The sequence below is a fragment of the Carcharhinus amblyrhynchos genome, chromosome 5 (genome assembly GCF_965287045.1).
Source record: "Carcharhinus amblyrhynchos chromosome 5, sCarAmb.v2.hapA, whole genome shotgun sequence".
Taxonomy (NCBI): Eukaryota; Metazoa; Chordata; class Chondrichthyes; order Carcharhiniformes; family Carcharhinidae; genus Carcharhinus; species Carcharhinus amblyrhynchos.
Genome location: NC_137328.1, coordinates 70629698 through 70648893, shown reverse-complemented (window position 1 = coordinate 70648893; position 19196 = coordinate 70629698). Strand labels below are relative to the sequence as shown.

The 19196-nt window shown below is 40.7% G+C and overlaps 1 protein-coding gene across 2 annotated transcripts in view; it reads left to right on the top strand.

The window, feature by feature from the left end:
* dmxl1 (Dmx like 1) overlaps window positions 1–19196 on the top strand; it is a 193217-nt gene that overhangs the window by 37529 nt on the left and 136492 nt on the right. For both annotated transcript variants that reach the window (XM_080188967.1, XM_080188966.1), the window contains exons 2-4: window positions 12029–12154; window positions 14060–14137; window positions 16935–17010. In XM_080188967.1, coding sequence (XP_080045093.1) covers window positions 12029–12154; window positions 14060–14137; window positions 16935–17010 — 280 coding nt within the window. The remainder of the gene's footprint in view (window positions 1–12028; window positions 12155–14059; window positions 14138–16934; window positions 17011–19196) is intronic.

Genomic DNA, 19196 nt, shown 5'->3' with positions numbered 1-19196 from the left:
TGACATTATTGTTACTAGAGAGGCGGTGCTCGACAGACTGGAGGGACTGATTGTGGACAGGTCCCCAGGACCGGATGGAATGCATCCGAGGGTTCTGAAAGAAATGGCGGAGGTGATAGTGGATGCCTTGGTGGTTATTTTCCAAATGTCGCTGGATTCCGGGGAAGTGCCGGAAGATTGGAAAACGGCTAATGTTACGCCGTTGTTTAAGAAGGGTGCCAGGCAAAAGGCAGGGAATTGTAGGCCTGTTAGTTTAACGTCTGTTGTAGGTAAAATGTTAGAATCCGTCATCAAGGAGGAAATAGCGAGGCATCTTGAGGGGAATTGCTTGATAGAGCAGACGCAGCACGGTTTCGTTAAGGGGAAGTCGTGTCTGACAAATTTATTGGAGTTCTATGAGGATGTGTCCAGGGCAGTGGATAGAGGAGAGCCGGTGGATGTGGTCTGTCTTGATTTTCAGAAGGCGTTTGACAAGATACCTCACGAGAGGTTATTGCAAAAGGTAAGGGGGCATGGAGTTGGGGGTAGGGTGTTAGCGTGGATAGAGGATTGGTTGTCAAATAGGAGGCAGAGAGTGGGGGTTAATGGGTGCTATTTACATTGGTGGTTGGTGACTAGTGGAGTGCCCCAGGGGTCGGTGCTGGGGCCTCAGCTATTTACCATTTATATAGATGATCTGGAGGAGGAAACCGAGTGTATGGTGTCAAAATTTGCTGATGACACCAAGATTGGTGGAGGGTATGGAGAGTCTGCAGAAGGATCTAGATAGGTTGGGCGAATGGGCCAGGAACTGGTAAATGGAATTTAATGTTGGCAAGTGCGAGGTGGTCCACTTTGGTAGGAATAATGGTAGGAAGGACTATTACTTACGTGGCGAAAAACTGCAGCAGGCAACGGTGCAGAGGGACCTTGGGGTCCTTGTGCATGAGTCGCAAAAACCCAGCCTGCAGGTGCAGCAGGCAGTCAGGAAGGCTAATGGGATGCTGGCCTTCATAGCGAGGGGGATTGAATATAAAAGTAGGGAGGGCTTGCTGCAGCTGTATAGGGCATTGGTGAGGCTGCAGCAGGAGTACTGTGTGCAGTTTTGGTCGCCGCACTTACGCAAGGATATTTTGGCCTTAGAGGGAGTGCAGAGGAGGTTTACTAGGATGACAACGGAGATGAGGGGGTTAGCCTATGAGGAGAGATTGAATAGACTGGGTCTGTACTTGTTGGAGTTTAGAAGGATGAGGGGGGGGATCTTATAGAGACGTGTAAGATAATGAAAGGGATGGATAGAGTAAAGATAGAGAGATTCTTCCTGCTTAGAAAGGATAGCAGAACTAGAGGGCACAGCCTCAAAATAAGAGGTGGGGGTGGATGCAGTTTAGATCGGAGTTGAAGAGGAACTTCTTCACTCAAAGGGTGGTGAGTCTCTGGAATTCTCTGCCCATTGAAGTGGTGGAGGCTACCTCACTGCATATATTTAAGCCACGGGTAGATAGGTTTCTGATAGACAAGGGAATTAAGGGCTATGGGGAGAAAGCGGGAAATTGGAACTGATCCACTTCAGATCAGCTATGATCTTATTGAATGGCGGGGCAGGCTCAAAGGGCTAGATGGCCTACTCCTGCTCCTATTTCTTATGTTCTTAAGAACCAGAGGACATAACTTAAGGTCAAAAGTAAAATGCTACAGATGTTGGAATTTGGAAATCGAAAGAAAAACTGTTGGAACCAGCTTTAGCAGGTTAGGCAGCATCTGTGGAGAGAAACAGAGCCAACGTTTCAGGCTGAGGTGACCTTTCATCACAACTGGATCAAGGTTCTGATGAAAGGGAACCTCGAATTGAAGCATTAGCTCTGTTTCTTGCCACAAATGTGCCTGATCTGCTTGGTGTTTCCAACATTTTTTCCTTTTATTGCAGCATTTGAGGTTATTGGCAAAAGAAGCAATGGCAACATGAGGCAAAACTTCTTCATGCAGCAGATTATTAAGTTCTGGAATGTACTGCTTGAAAGTCTGGTGGAGGTGGGGTTGCTTAATTTCCTTTCAAAAGAAAACTAAATCATTATCTGAAAAAATTTGTATGGCTATGGGGAACAGACAGGAATGGCACTTGGTAAGTTGCTCAATTAGAAGACTAGCTTGGATGTGTCAGCTGAATGGCCTCTTTTAACCATTTGATTCTGTGTTGAGTAGGGCATCAACATTGTGTGAATTATTAAAAGAATCCCAGTGTCCTTTTTGCTCACCCACTTTTCTTTCTCCCTTTTCCTTTTGGAAAGTGATTCCTTTTGGAAAAGTTATATGGTGTAAATGGAACTCTTAATATTTCACCTGCTAACCAGGGTGACAAATATTCGACAGCCATTTGTTAGAAATTAGAAAAGCTAACCACAGACATTTCTGCTCAGAATGACATACTCTTCTTTGTGACAGACCTGTTCAATTTTTAAGTCCATTATCCTAGTTCCATTTACCTTTTCTCCTTCTGTGTTTTTAGATAAATATTTATATCTCATTTCATGTGAAATACAATTTTCACTTGGCTTCATTAGCCATTTGTAGGATATAGAACATAGAACACTACAGCACAAACAGGCCCTTCGGCCCACTAGTTGCGCTGATCACTTCTATACCTACTAAGCCATAGACCTATCTATAACCCCCAATCCCATTAGATCCCATATACTCATCCAGAAGTCTTTTAAAAGACCCCAGTGAGTTCACCTCCACCACCACCAACGGCAGCCGATTCCATTCACTCACCACCCTCTGAGCGAAAAACTTACCCGTAACATCTCCTCTGTACTTGCTTCCCTGCACCTTAAATCTGTGTCCTCTTGTAGCGACCATTTCAGCCCTGGGAAATAGCCTCTGAGAATCCACCCTATCTATTCCTCTCAACATCTTATAAACCTCTATCAGGTCGCCTCTGAACCTTCGTCTCTCCAGGGAGAAGAGCCCCAGCTCCCTCAACCTATCTTCATAAGGCATGCCTCCCGATCCAGGCAACATCCTTGTAAATCTCCTCTGCACCCTTTCAATAGCTTCCACGTCCTTCCTATAGTGAGGCAACCAGAACTGCGCACAGTAGTCCAAGTGGGGTCTGACAAGGGTCTTATAAAGTTGCAGCATTACCTCCCAACTCCTAAACTCAATCCCTCGATTAATGAAGGCCAGTACACCATATGCCTTCTTAACCACATCCTCCACCTGCGAGGCCGATTTAAGAGTCCTATGGACCTGGACCCCAAGATCCCTCTGCTCTTCAACACATCTAAGACTCCTACCCTTGATATTGTATTCCTTCATCTCATTGGTCCTGCCAAAATGGACCACTACACATTTATCTGCGTTGAAGTCCATCTGCCACTTCTCCGCCCAGTCTTGCATCCTATCTATGTCCCGCTGCAACTTCTGACATCCCTCCAGACCATCCACAACACCACCAACCTTCGTACCGTCTGCAAACTTACTAACCCATCCCTCCACTTCCTCATCCAGGTCATTTATGAAAATGACAAACAGCAAGGGTCCTAGAACAGATCCCTGGGGCACTCCACTGGTGACCGACCTCCATGCAGAAAAAGACCCATCCACAACCACTCTCTGCCTTCTGCAGGCAAGCCAGTTCTGGATCCACAAGGCCAAAGGCCCCAGGATCCCATGCCCTCTCACCTCAAGAAGTCTTGCGTGGGGGACCTTATCAAATGCCTTGCTGAAGTCCACTTAAACCATGTCTACCACTCTTCCTTCGTCAATGTGCTCAGTCACGTTCTCAAAGAACTCAACTCGGCTCGTAAGGCACAATTTGCCCTTGACAAAACCGTGTTGACTATTTCTGATCATTCTAAACTTCTCCAAATGCTCATAAATCTTGTCTCTCAGAAACCTCTCCATCAACTTACCAACCACTGAGGTCAGACTCACCGGTCGGTAATTTCCCGGGCTATCCCTGTTCCCTTTCTTGAAAATAGGAACCACATCCGCAATCCTCCGGAACCTCTCCTGTCTCCATGGACAACGCAAAGATCATCGCCAGGGGCTCTGCAATCACTTCCCTCACCTCCCACAGTAACCTGGGGTACATCCCATCCAGTCCCAGCGACTTGTCTATCTTGATAGAGTTTAAAAGTTCTAACACATCCTCTTCCTTAACATCCACATACTCAATCTTTTCAGACTGCCGCAAACCTGTAGTACAACCTCCCAGATCACTTTCCACTGTGAATACCGAGGCAAAGTACTCATTAAGCACCTCTGCCATTTCTTCCGGTTCCACACAGACTTTCCCCCTTCACCTTTTATAGGTCCTATCCCTTCTCTTCTCATCCTTTTACTTTTCACATATTTGTAGAAGGCCTTGGGATTCTCCTTAATCTTACCTGCCAAGGCCTTCTCATGACCCCTTCAGGCTCTCCTAATTTCCTTTTTAAGCTCCTTTCTACAAGCCTTATACTCCTCTAGATCCTTAACATCTTCTAGCTCTCTGACCCTTTTATACACCTTTCCTTTCTTCCTGACTAGATTCACCACAACCTTCGTGCACCACGGTTCCCACGCCCTACCAAAACCTCCTTGACTCATCGGAACGTTATCGTGCAGAGCTCCAGTCAAACATTCCTTGAATATCCGCCATCTTCCTTCTGTACTTTTCCCCAAGAACGCCTCCTTCCAGTTTATTCGTCCAATTATCTGCCTGATGTCTTCATATTTCCCCTTACTCCAGACAAACACCTTCCTAATATATATTGGAGTGAAATTTCCAGAGTTGAGTTTTTTGGAAATCTGTTTAAACGCCATTTGCATGTCAATTTTTGCTGTAAACATTTTGCATTGTCTAAACACAGTTCAATTTAAAGCTCAGGTGGCACTTGCGGAGCAAATAGTTACCTTATTGTTCACTACTACAAAGTATGTCCTGTTTTACCACTCCTATAAACGGGAGGGGGATTCACTCAAACAACCCTGATTTCTCCTCTCGGGTGCTCTAGTTTGCTTCCATAGTCCAAAGATATGTGGGTTAGGTGGATTGGCAATGCTAAGTTGCTCCTTGCTGTCAGGGGGAAGAGTTGGGGTAAATGTATTGGTTATAGGGATAGGGCCTGGGTGGAATTGTGGTCAGTGCAGACTCGATGGGTTAAATGGCCTTCTGCACTGCATGATTCTATGATCTACCCATAGGTTAACAGAAACGTGTTTCTGACTTTTGATTTCCACTCTCCCCATGCTCTTTATAACTGGTGGCAAATTTTCCCCATCACTTAACTTTAGAATGCTACAGTCCACTCTATAATAACCTGCACAGCAAATCCAAGATAAGACGGTTTATTTCACACATACAAAACACTAAAAAAACGGTTCCACAATATCCATCCCTTTTCGCATTCGTACAAAAGAAGGGCAGTAAGGGAAAGAAAGCGGTACTGCGCCAGACCACAATGAAGTACAAGTTATGGTTTTATGTGAGTCCAGAATTGAAAGTCCGATGGAGGGTTTCTTCAGAGAGTAGATTGGTTGACAATCGCAGGATGACCTGTCTTTCAAGAAGTGTGGATTTTCATGAGGGAAGAAGGCATGTAGACCTCAATTGTTTTGAAGGCACCAATTCCAATGTTCGTGATTTAGATGAGGGACTGATGGCTTTCTGGGAAGAACTATCTTGCTGCTGCTGCTAAGATGGTTGATAGACATAAGCTGTTTGCCTGGAGCACTATTCCTCTTTGTAGATCAAAAAGTGACTGAAGATGACGCCAGCTTATAAATTGAAGGAATTCAGACAGCTCTAGTCTGTTATGTGACAGCGGATTGACTAATGAGGCACCTGGTTGAAACCCAGTGTGTTTTGGAGCAGATAATGGTTGGGCCACATTGGATATTAGGAGTAGCAAACTTTGAGGCACCGCATCTTGAGTGGCCAGAATTCTTCTTTAGAGATGTGCAGAAACTTTGTGCAGCTCCAGGAAAAGACATTGACACCTTTTTTTTAAAAAAATGATATTGAGTCCCTGTTTGATTATGTGAAGGTTAGAAATTCATCTGCTTTGAGTCAGGGTTAGTCTGGGTAAAGCCTTGTCCATTTTTAAAAATATAAAAATGACAATTTTTACTGAGTACCCTGGTTAACTTCAATAGCATTTATATTTTACCCCAGTCTCAACTGGGGCACGACTAATATTTTGTTTGTTTTTCTGTTCTTGACTGATTTTTAAGAGGTTTAATAATGGAATTTCTCTTCTTGCTATCATCAATAAAATCTACAACAGCAGCCTGGCTCAAACTTAGACTCGAATTATTTAGTTCCATAATATTTAACGTGGCGTTGTTGTATTCTTGAGATCTACACAAACAAGTTTAATCACATGTTTATGTCGACTTTGTTGCAAAATACTTAATTATTGACTGTGTTCACAATTATGTGAACATTAACATATTAAAACATCCCACAGTGCTTTGCGTAACCAGAGTAACCAAGCAAAAAATTAATGCCAAACCAAAGCAGACATGAGAACAGATGACCCAGTTAGGTTTGAAGAAGCATGTTAAAGGAAGAGAGAAAGGCAGAAAGCTTACAAGATATTAATAATCATTCTGAAATATGAAGCTTTTATTCTAAATATCATAAGCCATTCATTAATGGTTTATATTTTGACTGCAGCTAATTATGACCGGTGTTTAAAATTACAGTTTTCTTTAGCATTTTTAAAAATGTTTTAGATGTATGATGTCAGCTAGGCTGGTGTGTCTCACGTTAATTAAGAAGAATAGCATTTAATCATTGTTTTAAAGAACGTAGAACTTGATCAAAACGGCAGCACAGTAGTTAGCACTGATGCCTGAGCATGCCAGGGACTTGGGTTCAATTCCTGGCTTGGGTCACTATCTATCTGTATGAGTTTGCACATTCTCCCTGTGTTTGCGTGGGTTTCCTCACACAATCTGAAAGACATGCTGGTTAAGTGCATTGACCCAAACAGACGTCGGAGTGTGGCAACTAGGGGAATTTCACAGTAACTTCATTGCAGTGTTAATGCAAGCCTTAATTGTGACTAATAAATAAGCTTTAACTTTAGAGTTTGCTTTGAAAAACATTTTACTCGGCTACACAGATGTATTTTTACAAACCTGTAAGCACCTTAATGAATGCTGTTCAATGAATAAGCATTCACTTCTTGTATAATTTAAATGCAGATAAAGAAATGCCAAATGATGATCAACTTAACAATGGTTTTATTTTCCCACATTATGTCCAATAAAACAATTTGTTTTTATTAAATCTTTCAGGAGGCTTTCCCTTGGTTCATTAGGTAGCTACATTGTCCAGTTTGTTGCAGAACTGTATGTTTCAGAACGATCTGTGGCTCAATGCCTGCATTAGCAATCTTCAGCTGAAATGGGAATTACTGGGTAGCATTATCATTATCAGGGTGTGGTATCATTTGGCAAAACTGACATTTAGCATCCATCTCCAGATTGTCATGTTTGAGCTTTGACTGGCTTGCTAAGCCATTTCAATGAGCAGTTAAATATTAGTCTGAATTTGGTGACCCATTTCTGTTGAAGTTATTATCTAAAATATTATGTTGCTTCCGTATGGAACATCGACAGTATATAGATTTGAAATAACAGCACAATCAAATGTTCTAATTAGTTTTTACATGTATAAAAAAAACTGATACTATTATCTATACCAACCTGGAGCAGTGTTGCTTCAGATTTTCTCTTTTTTAGTGTTTTTGTAGGAAATCAGATCGGTAATTTTAACAAAACTTCATCAATTTTGGGGTAAATTTTGTATAATTCATAAGGGTTAACTTTTGTCATGCTTGTAGAGTCCTTTGGTTTCGGGCGAGTTTATCATTATCAATTATCATTTGGTTTCACAGGTAAGTGGTAGAGTAAACAATGATTAATTGGCCAAAAGCAAAAGATCTTCATCGACTGGATGAAATTTGGCTGATTAACGGACCTGTATTCACGTAACCCCCTCGTCACCAATGTCCTGTGCTGTTTAATAATAGTTCCTGAGTTATAGACTGAAACTGTATATGGTTGGCAAAGGTAATTAAGAAATTCAATAACTTGAGAGTTTTGATTTCAATACTGAACATAACATAAGAACATAAGAAATAGGAGCAGGAGCAGGCCATCTAGCCCTTCGAGCCTGCCCCGCCATTCAGTAAGATCATAGCTGATCTGAAGTGGATCAGTTCCACTTTCCCGCTCTCTCCCCATAACCCTTAATTCCCTTGTCTGTCAAAAACCTATCTACCCGTGACTTAAGTATATTTAGCGAGGTAGCCTCCACCACTTCAACGGGCAGAGAATTCCAGAGATTCACCACCCTTTGAGTGAAGAAGTTCCTCCTCAACTCTGATCTAAACTGCACCCACCCACCCACCCCCCCCCCCCAACTTATCTTGAGGCTGTGCCCTGTAGTCCCGCTATCCTTTCTAAGCGGGAAGAATCTCTCTATCTCTACCCTACCCATCCCTTTCATTATCTAATACGTCTCTGTAAGATTCCCCCCTCATCCTTCTAAACTCCAACGAGTACAGACCCAGTCTATTTAGTCTCTCTTCATAGTCCAATCCCCTCATCTCCGGTATCAGCCTAGTGAACCTCCTCTGCACTCCCTCCAAGGCCAAAATATCCTTGCGCAAGTGCGACGACCAAAACTGCACACGGTACTCCAGCTGCGGCCTCACCAGTGCCCTGTACAGTTGCAGCAAGACCTCCCTGCTTTTATGTTTTATCCCCCTCACTATAAAGGCCAGCATCCCATTCACCTTCTTGATCACCTGCTGCACCTCCAGACTGGGTTTTTACGACTCATGCACAAGGACCCCCAGGTCCCTCTGCACCGTAGCATGCTGCAGCTTTTCGCCCTTTAAATAGTAATCCCTCCTCCTATTATTTCTGCCCAAGTGGATAACCTCACACTTGCTAACATCGTACTCCATCTGCCAGGTCCTTGCCCACTCGGTCAGCCTATCCAGATCCCTCTGCAGACTTTCCACACCCTCCGCACAATTTGCTTTTCCACTCATCTTTGTGTCATCAGCAAATTTTGTTACCCTACACTCAGCCCCCTCCTCCAGATCATCTATATAAATGGTAAATAGCTGAGGCCCCAGCACCGATCCCTGCGGCACTCCACTAGTCACCAACCACCAATCAGAATAGCACCCATTGATACCAACTCTCTGCCTCCTATTAGGTAACCAATCCTCTATCCACGCTAACACCTTATCCCCAACTCCATGCATCCTAACCTTCTGAAGCAGCCTTTTGTAAGGCACCTTTGTCAAGCGCCTTTTGAAAATCTAGAAGCACCACATCCACCGGCTCCCTTCCGTCCACCGCACTAGTCACATCCTCATAGAAATCCAATAAATTTGTCAAACATGACTTCCCCTTAACGAATCCGTGCTGCGTCCGCTCTATCAAACCATTTCTTTCTAGGTGCCTCGCTATTTGTTCTTTGATGACGGATTCAAGCATTTATCCAACTACAGATGTTAAACTAACCGGCCTATAATTCCCTGCCTTTTGTCTGCTACCTTTTCTAAACAGCGGTGTAACATTAGCCGTTTTCCAATCTTCCGGCACTTCCCCGGAATCCAGCGAATTTTGGTAAATAATCACTAAGGCATCCACTATCACCTCTGCCATTTCCTTCAGAACCCTGGGATGCATTCCATCCGGTCCTGGGGACTTGTCCACCATCAGTCCCATTAGTCTATCAAGCACTACCTCTCTAGTGACAGTAATCACAGTCAGGCCCTCAACTCCTACCATCCTTCTATCTTTAATGTCCAGCAAACTATTTGCGTCCTCCTCCGTGAAGACCGAGGCAAAAAACTTATTTAAGGCTTCAGCCATTTCCTCATCTCCCACCACTAAATCCCCCCTCTCATCCTCTAAGGGTCCAACATTCACTCTAGCCAGCCTCCTCCTCTTTATATATTTGTAAAAACTCTTACTGTCCTTTTTTATATTTAGTGCTAGTTTAGCTTCATAGTCTATCCTTCCTTTCTTTATCAACTTCTTAGTCATTCTTTGTTGATTTTTAAACCTTTCCCAATCCTCTAATCGCCCACTACTTTTAGCCACTCTGAACTAATCAGCTTTTAATTTAATACTCTCCTTTATTTCCTTCGATAACCACGGCTGATTATCCCTTCTCCTACATTCCTTCTTTACTATCGGAATATATCTCTGCTGAGCACCGAAAAAGATCTCCTTAAATACCTTCTACTGTTCCTCAGCTGTCCTACCAACCAATCTGCGCCCCCAATCTACATTTGCCAATTCCTCTCTCATCCTATCGTACTCCCCTCTGTTCAAACAGAGGACACAGGTTCGGGACCCTACTTTCTCATCCTCCATCGGCATCAAAAACTCAACCATACTATGATCGCTCGTCCCAAGAGGATCCCTCTCAATAAGATCCCTAATTCTTCCTGCCTCGTTACACAATACTGAATATTATTCCATCTGAAAAAATAAACCTCACTTAATATTTCCATTTTATCTTGGATCAATGAGGGTTCTTAGCCAGTCTCACCCATTTTCTTTTAGCTACAACCAAGGGGTTAGCTTCAAATGTAGCTTGGAAACTGAGTACTTCCTTCTGCATGGCCTGTCATTTGATATACGAAAGTACCAGTAATGCAGAAAATCACATCTTGGCCGCTTCCTTTCCTATCTATTTTGGTGTCAATGGTGAATTTAGCAACCATACATTCAATCCCTTCGTCCATATCATTGATATTGATTGTAATTAATTGAGGCGCCACTGATCCCAATGGCACTGCACTAGTTGCAGCTTGCCAACCAAAAAGAGAACTCCACATAACTCTGCACTGATTCCTGTTACTAAAGCATCCTTCATCCATTGTAATATGTTACCAACTACACCATGTTCTCCTAATTTTGTTTGTTAACTTTTGAACCAAAGAACAGTGCAGAAAGAGGCCATTCAGATGTGCACTGGCTCTGGGAAAGAGTACCCCACCCAGGCCATCCCCTCTGCCCTATCCCTACTAGGCCATGCATTTACCATGGCTAATTCACCTAACCTGCATATCTTTGTGTGGCATCTTATCAAATTACCTTCAGAAATCCAAGTATACCACATCCACAGCCTCTCCTTATTCCACTTTTCTTGTTATTTTAAACAGAAACAATCTAGTAATTTAGTGAAATAAACTTTTGCTTTCACAAAACCCCATTAACTCTGCCTGATCTTATGATTTTTTTCAAGTATCCTGTTGTCACCAGAAATTTCCCAGTGACAGATGTTAGGCCTGTAATTTTCTGCTTTCTGTCTTCCACCTTTCTTGACTAGTGTGAACTAGGAAATTAGGTAGGTTGGTAGTGGTGCAGTGGCTGATTTTTAAGGGGATATTAATAATTCTCAGCTATGATTTATCCCAGTCAGAAATATTCTAAGAAGGGTGCATCTTCGGCTACCCAATAAAGAAGTTAAGGATTGTATCGTATTTAAAGAAACACTGTACGATCTGTAAAGATATGGTAGGTTTAAAGATTGGCCAGATTTCATAAACCAGGAAAAAATGATGGAAAAGACAACTAACTGAAGAGAGAGTGTGATTTTTGTAAAATATAAAAATATTTTTTAGTTAAATATACCAAAACAAGATTTCCTTGCAAAGTGTATATTGGCTTGATGCCTCTGACAGCAGCATATAAATTAGAGAGAGAGAGCTCTACTTTCTCATCGTGGTTGTCGCAATTGGTGCTGGCACATATCACATAGCCTGTCACAGCAGCACTTGTAAGAATTATTGTTTGTGGAACAATTAACATCAAAGTATTTTGTGCGTAACTCCCATCTAGATATTTGAAACATAATGAGATGCCAGGCAAAGCATCTTTAAGTTTAATTAATTATAGTGTTTAGAACAATGCAGACCTAATTCCTATTTGCATTGTAGCAATATTCTGAGTTGATCATATTTTAAATGTATTCAGTTAATTTTGTTGATACTAACCATTTATTTTAATATTTTACTAGGCCTATGCTTCAGGATGTGATATTGTGATTTTAGCCAGTGATTTTGAAAGACTTCAAATTATCCCTGGGGCTAAACATGGAAATATCCAGGTTGGATGTGTTGATTGTTCCATGCAACAGGGAAAGGTATGTCAAATTGCTTCTAAGTACGTTAAATGCCACTGTGCCTTGTGACAATATATTGCATTATTGTTGACAATGGTCAACTGTTGTCCGAACTCCCAAGACTGTCCTTCACACTGAATCCTTATGTGTTTTGGGCTGTCCATTGCTCTCTTTCATTAACTGATTGGGCTCAAGGAATTACACAATCTACCATTCAATTAGATCAAGGTTCATCTTTCTCTTAACTCCATTTTGCCAGGCTTGGTTCCATAACCCTTGATGCCTTTCTGACAAGTATCAATAAATCTCAGTTTTGAAACGTTTAATTGATCTAGGATCAATAGCTTTTTGAGGAGGGAAAGTTCCAGATTGAGTATTGCTGATAAAAGAGATGTGTTATCAAAGCTTTTCAATTTGCATTCATCAGGACAGTTGCCAGAATGCCAATTTAAGGGCAACAGCAATTTATACAGTAAGTAGAGTCTAGTAGAGGCAGGGCCATTGAGAATAGACCAGGGAACAATTGCCAAATCTTTGTTCAAATTCAAACTAGGCAGGTTGACTCTAGTTATGGCATTGCCATGGGGAATGAACCAGATATGCTCCTTCTGTGCAAAGGACAGGTCGCTGTGTAAATATGTGTCACTTCTAGCATGTACAAATGAATCACAGTGCAAGCCTGACAATCTTAAATTGATGTCTATTCTAATTCTTAGCAAGAATAGGGTTGTTTAATTCTTGTCCAATAATGTTGGACACTGTTTTAGGTTTTGGAAGGCAAGGGATGATTGGGTAGAGTTTATAGTTCACCTGTTGCAAACATCAGAAGGACTGTTTTATATAATCCACCAGTCATTAGAATGTACGGCGTACATACCTGACATCACACTGGCAACGAAATTCGGATATCACATTGCTCATTCATGTGATGGGCAGGACATTTCTTTTTGTTTTATGGAGACTACCACTTGTGTTGCTATTGCAAGATAACAGCCTGAAATGGCTAACTTCACCTGTTTCACAAATTTTTGAGAAACTTTACCTTTCAAGGATAATTTGCAGTAGACTGAATACTCTTTAGGGCTGAAAGTGGTGACCTTGGGCCCATTTGAGTCTGTGCAATATATACAGTGAGCAATGATCTGATGAGGGTAGACACAGTCGTGCAGAATGGCTTTGATGCATCGTATTTAAGCATCAAGTTTGCCCTATTCACAAGGTTGTCCTTAAGGTCCATCTTGTACTGCATGGAACTGTAGAAATCCAACACAGACTAGTGAAAGTGAGCTTGAGTTGTTGAGAACCCAGTGACAGATTTCTCCACCAGCACATTAAAGAAAGGGAGCTCATTTTACTGCTCCATTTCAAAGATGGGTTTGAGCACAAGATGGAGCTCTTTATGAATGGCACAGTGGTTAGTACACTGCTTCACAGCACCAGGGACCCAGGTTTGATTCCCGGCTTGGATTATAGTCAGTGCAGAATCTGCATGTTCTCCCCGTGTCTATGTGGGTTTCCTCCGGATGCTCCAGTTTCTTCCTACAGTCTGAAAGTTATGCATTGGCCACGCTAAATTCTTCCTCAGTGTACCCAAATAGGGCTGAAGTGTGGCGACTAGGGGAATTTCACAGTAACTTAATTGTCGTATTAATGTAAGCCTACTTGTGACACTGATAAATAAACTTTAAACTATACATCATTTGGCTGTTCACAACAGGCAATGAATGTACAGTCTGTCCAACCAGTCCATGTTTAAAAAACTTAAAAAAAAGGTCAAAGTAACGCTCAAGCTATACAAGGTTGTTTGAAACAGAGATGATGTATTTGCCTTTTATTCACTCTAGCTCTGTGGCCTGATAAATGGTGATCATGTAATTGTAGAAATTAGTAATTCAGTATCACTGCTTAAATGTGTTTCCTCCACAGATTGCTGCATCGTATGGAAATTTGATCTGCATTTTTGAACCCATCTCCCTTTTAAATCGGAAAACTAAGCATCCCACAGTAAGTGGAGACAACTTCTGTTTTTATTTTTAAGTGAGAATATTGTCTTGAATGTTGGTATGCGCTTCAAGATTGTTATTAGAATTTGCTTGATAGCTTTTTTTGAATTGGTTTCTTTTGTCAGCAAGTATCAAAACACAGGTTGAAACCCATGTTTGATTCCCTCATTACTGCCAAAGAGGTTGGCTTGCTTTTCAGTCTTTCACTGCTAGGTGTGTTAACTTGGAACTATCTTGATTCCACTTGAATAAATAACTGACGTGTAAAAAAGTTTTGAGCCCTCACTAGGTAGACATGAACAATGACAGCTCTTCAGCAATAGCAGTAACACTTAGCCATAATATGTCAGTGCACTGCAAACCTCTTGGCCCCAAATCTCTCTGATATTTCCTGGAGTTATTTGCTTCAATGCAACCCAAATATATATTCAGGTGAGGTACCAATAACAAGTGTTTAATATTTACTTACAATACTCTTGTCATAAGTGCTAGAATTTCCTCTTCCTCTAAGATAAATCTACCACTAGTGTAGGGAAGCTTGAATCATCTTTGGATGCAGATATCTACAAATTAATGCAACATTACCAGGCTTGGTCATGATCGTTTAATCACAGCCTTAACTCCTTAGCTAGGTTTCTTTGTGTGGGTCCTTAATAAGATTGTGTACTCCTTGAGTTTGATACCATTTTGAAATCCAACTCGCAGATTCATTATAGTCTGAAGGAAGCTCTTTGATTTTGTGCCTGAAAGTTCTAAACTATGAAAAAGAATACAAAAAGATTACCTTGCATTGTGACTTGGTTGTTACTGAAGAAAAGCCAAAAGTGCCTTTCATGCCACCTTAGTGTGGCTGAGGAGGAACATTTCCAAAATGAAATTTGCGTTCGCCATCATGTTGAAGTACTGAAATAAATTAACAGTTGGTAGAGCTTGCACTTAAGAGTCAGTACCTTTTGGAATCTTTTCCACAAAAGCTATGAAAATGCATGTAATGGTACTAGCTTGACTTAGCAGCGAGCCCATGGTTGAAAAAGAATGGAGCAGGATGTTTATCTACAGGAGTACAAGAATATCTCCAGACAAGTATCCAAGTCCAACCCTGATGATATCATTCAACATATTGTTAAAAAATGTCAGATAAGATTGTTGACACAAATTATACTGACTGCTTTCTGTGTTAAGGTGTATGATCTGTTGACTAGAACCAGCTGCCTTGGAAATTTGAGGAAAAAGATGTTAAACTGGAATGTTAGAAAATGTTGACTGTCATTTGAGATTATCTGGATTTGAGATTATCTACAAGCTTGTATGTGCAAGAAGAAATCCTGCACTTCCAATGGATTACAGAATTGTGAATCTGACTTTCGACCCAGCAGTATTTGGTGCTGAATTTCCCCCGTCCTCTAATTTCAATATTATTCTAGTACAGACGTGGAGAATATTGCACTTGATTTGTATTGGAGACTTAAAGTTTCTGTAGGTATCTGTGATTCTTTTAATTGGAGCACATTGTCACTGTTGGGTCTGAATAAGTGGTTATTTACAGAAGTTAAATATAATTTCGTGCAAAGTTGTTCTGGCACACATCGATCTGATGTGCAAATTAAATTGCAATGTCATAAATTCAATGTGCAATATTTCTAATTTGCATTTGTAAATGTTTGAAGATTGGTTATATTTTCTCCATGATTTAATTGTATCTGAAGGTTAGGGAGGTGTCAAATAAACTTGGTATCACTTGTGAAGGCAAAGTCATTTTTTACAACAATCAAATCTGCCAATTTTTATGAATAGAAAATATATAACAGTTTGGAGGTATGCACTTTTAGGTTTTGAATGTCGCATTATGTTGTCAATATTGAATTTGTGTATATTTTTAATAAGGGATAAAGTGAAATAATAAGACAGAGACAGCACCTCCTAAGAACCATTTTATAAATTAAAGCCACTTAACACAAAAGTGCTTTATGTATTGCCATAATTAATTAAGTCTCTTCCTTTGTTGCACAGATCATAATTTTATTGTCAAATTTGAGTGTAATTGTGTTGTGTATGTGCTATCTGTCTACTTAAGACAGTGTAGCTTAGGAGAGTAACCTGACTTCAGTCAATGGAAACAGTGAGTGATCATACCAGAGAAAAGGAGTTCTCTCTCAGGCAGTATTACTTCTGGAGTCATGACATAAACATCTATAGACTGGAACTCTGTTCCACGGCAGTCTAGAGGTGCAAACCTCCTATACCTAAGTTTCTCTTATAAATAAATATCTGTTGCTCCTAACAAAGCCTCAAATCTCTTGACAATGCTAAGCTACAACATAGTTTGTTTTGGCAAATGTTGTCACAGGTTGAATATTACAAGCACAAAAAATGCTGGAAAATCTCAGCAGGTCTGACAGTAATTATAGAGAGAATAGAGCTAACATTTTGAATTTGGATGACCCTTCATCAGAGCTCTTGGCTCTTTAGCCCTGACCGAGGGTCAACCTCACAATGTTGGCTTGATTCTCTCTTCACAGATGTTATCAGACCTGCTGAGATTCTCCAGCATCTGCAGTATTTTGCTTTTATATTTAAATATTACAAAGTACAGCTAACTTATCAAACAATCAATTAGAGGGGTTCATTAAGGACCATACAGCTCTGCCCACAACATTTAAGTAGCTTTAAGGTTTTCAATATTAAATTATTTTCTTATTTAATTGATTACTAATGTTGAAATGTGTTTTAACAAGAACTTTTAAACCCATTTGAGTCATTGCACCTTTTTATATTTTCTTTATACCTGTTCACAACAGCTAAATTATCAATGGCAGAAGAGTGGTCAATTTGCACTGGAGTCAATGGTACATAACTTAGCATGGGATCCACAAGGTAAGAAAATATATGTAATAGTTGTAGATTAGAAGCCTGTTTTCTGAATGACTAGAATGTTAGAAAAGTCACCAAATTACAGTTAATGAGATCCTGCTGATGTGTAAAATGATTTTCCCCAGTCACTGGTCCAAAACAAAATTTGCTGATTTTGTGTTGGGACAGTAGCAGTGAAACTATGTCAATGTCATTGAGTCTTTTCACCCCCTGTTGTTAAGGTTATCTACAAGTTAATTGAGTATAATAAAAAAAAATACATTTTCATCACAGTTAGCCAAATGCCTTGGTTTGGATTTTTGTAGCAGTTTAAACTGCCAGGAGGAAGCTTATTTGATAACTATTTCTGGCAGTTAAATAGCTTATTTAGCATAGTAAAACATATAAGTTGATTCACAAGAACTTAAACAAAATTGACCTTTGAGCCATATAGGTGAAATTAGGGTGGATCATAAAACAGACCAAAACGTTGATTAAAAAGGAATAAACAAAATGAGAGTAAATATCTAAGAATATAAAAATGGGTTGTAAGAGCTTTTATAAGTATACAGAAAGGAGGAGAATAACAGGGACAGGAAAAAGTATCAATAGGAATGAGGAAATTGCAGAGAAATTGAACAAATATTTTGTCTATCTTCCACCAGTAAAAGACAGAAATTACTTGTTAGAAGTAAAGGGTAACCAAGGAACCAATAAGAATATGGAATCTAAGGTAATTAATATCAGAAGAGTAAAAGTATTGCAGAGCTTTAAGGGATTAAAAACCCTAGGACCCAATAACCAATATTTTAGTGTGCTAAAGGCTGTAGTGCTGGTGGGTGCGCCGGGTATGATTTTTCAAAATTCCCTGGAGTTTAGAAAAATGAGAGATGATCTCATTGAAACATTCAGAATTCTGAAGGACAGTCAGAGATTTAAACAAGAAATTCTGAAACTTTGGGCCCAGGAAACTAGAGGAATGACCACTAATGATGGCTTGATTTAAAATTGGGGATATTCGAGGCCAGAATTGGAGAAGTTCAGAATTTTCATTGGGCTCAAGTTTACGTAGAATGGAAGATAGGAAATTGGTCAGAAGAAAATAGGAATAGTCAAGTCTCATGGTAATAAAGGCATTAATAAGGGTTTCAGCAACCGATAAGCTAAGACAGAGATGAAGTTCGGCGATGTTGCAGAGGTGACAGTACATTGTCTTGTTAATGGAGTTGGTGATATGTTGTCAGAAGGATTAGCCTGGGTGATTGGTTCTCAAAAGGATTACTCAGCATGATAGGTTATCAGAAGGATTACTGAACACGTTAGATTGTCAGAAGGATTACTTGGGGTTACATATAAAATCAAGGGTGTGAATACGCCTTAGACAGTTAACAGGGAGAGTGGTGCAATCAGTAGTTGGGGAGTGAAGTTTGTGACAAGGACTGAAGACAGTGACCTTGTTCTTCCCAGTAATTAATTGGAGCAAATTTCTACTCATCCAGCAGTGAATGGTGGATAAGCAATCTTTATCACTTAAAAATCGGTGGGATTGAGACAAGTGGTGATGAGATAGACCTGAGTGTTGTCAGTGTGCCTGAGAAACCTGATGTGTTTTTGGATGGTATTACCAAGGCGCAGCCTACATATGAAAAGTGGGTGGTGATACATAGATCCGAGGTTTGGCACTTGGATGAAAGCCATTGTAAGTAACTCTCCGCCATGACAGAGTGTAGTACCACCTAGCTCGATGATAGAGAGGGATTGGAGGAAGATGGCGTGATCAGCCATTTCAAAGAGTGCAAGCAAGTTGAGAAGAATGTGGAAGCATGTTTTCCTGTAGTTAGTTGCATGTGTAATTTGTGGCTTGATAAAAGTCAGCTGAGTACTGTGGTGTGGGGAGAAGGTGTGTAATTTGAATGGAAGGATTCAAACATGGAGTTGAAAGAAAAATGGACATGAATTTGGGAGGCAACAATATCTTTGAGCAGTTTGGAGAGGAAAGGAAAGTTGAAAATCTTGCAATAATTTTCAAAGATAGGGTCAAAGTTGGGGTTTTTGACAAGGAAGGTGTTGGGCGCAGGTTGAGAGATGGGGGATGATGGTCCCAGAAGGAAAGTAACCTCAGCTAACATGACAGCCAGGAAAGCAAGCTGAGTGGTTAGAAATTTGTGCATATACGGTTGGGGGAACAGGAAGTTGAGTATCTGAGCAAA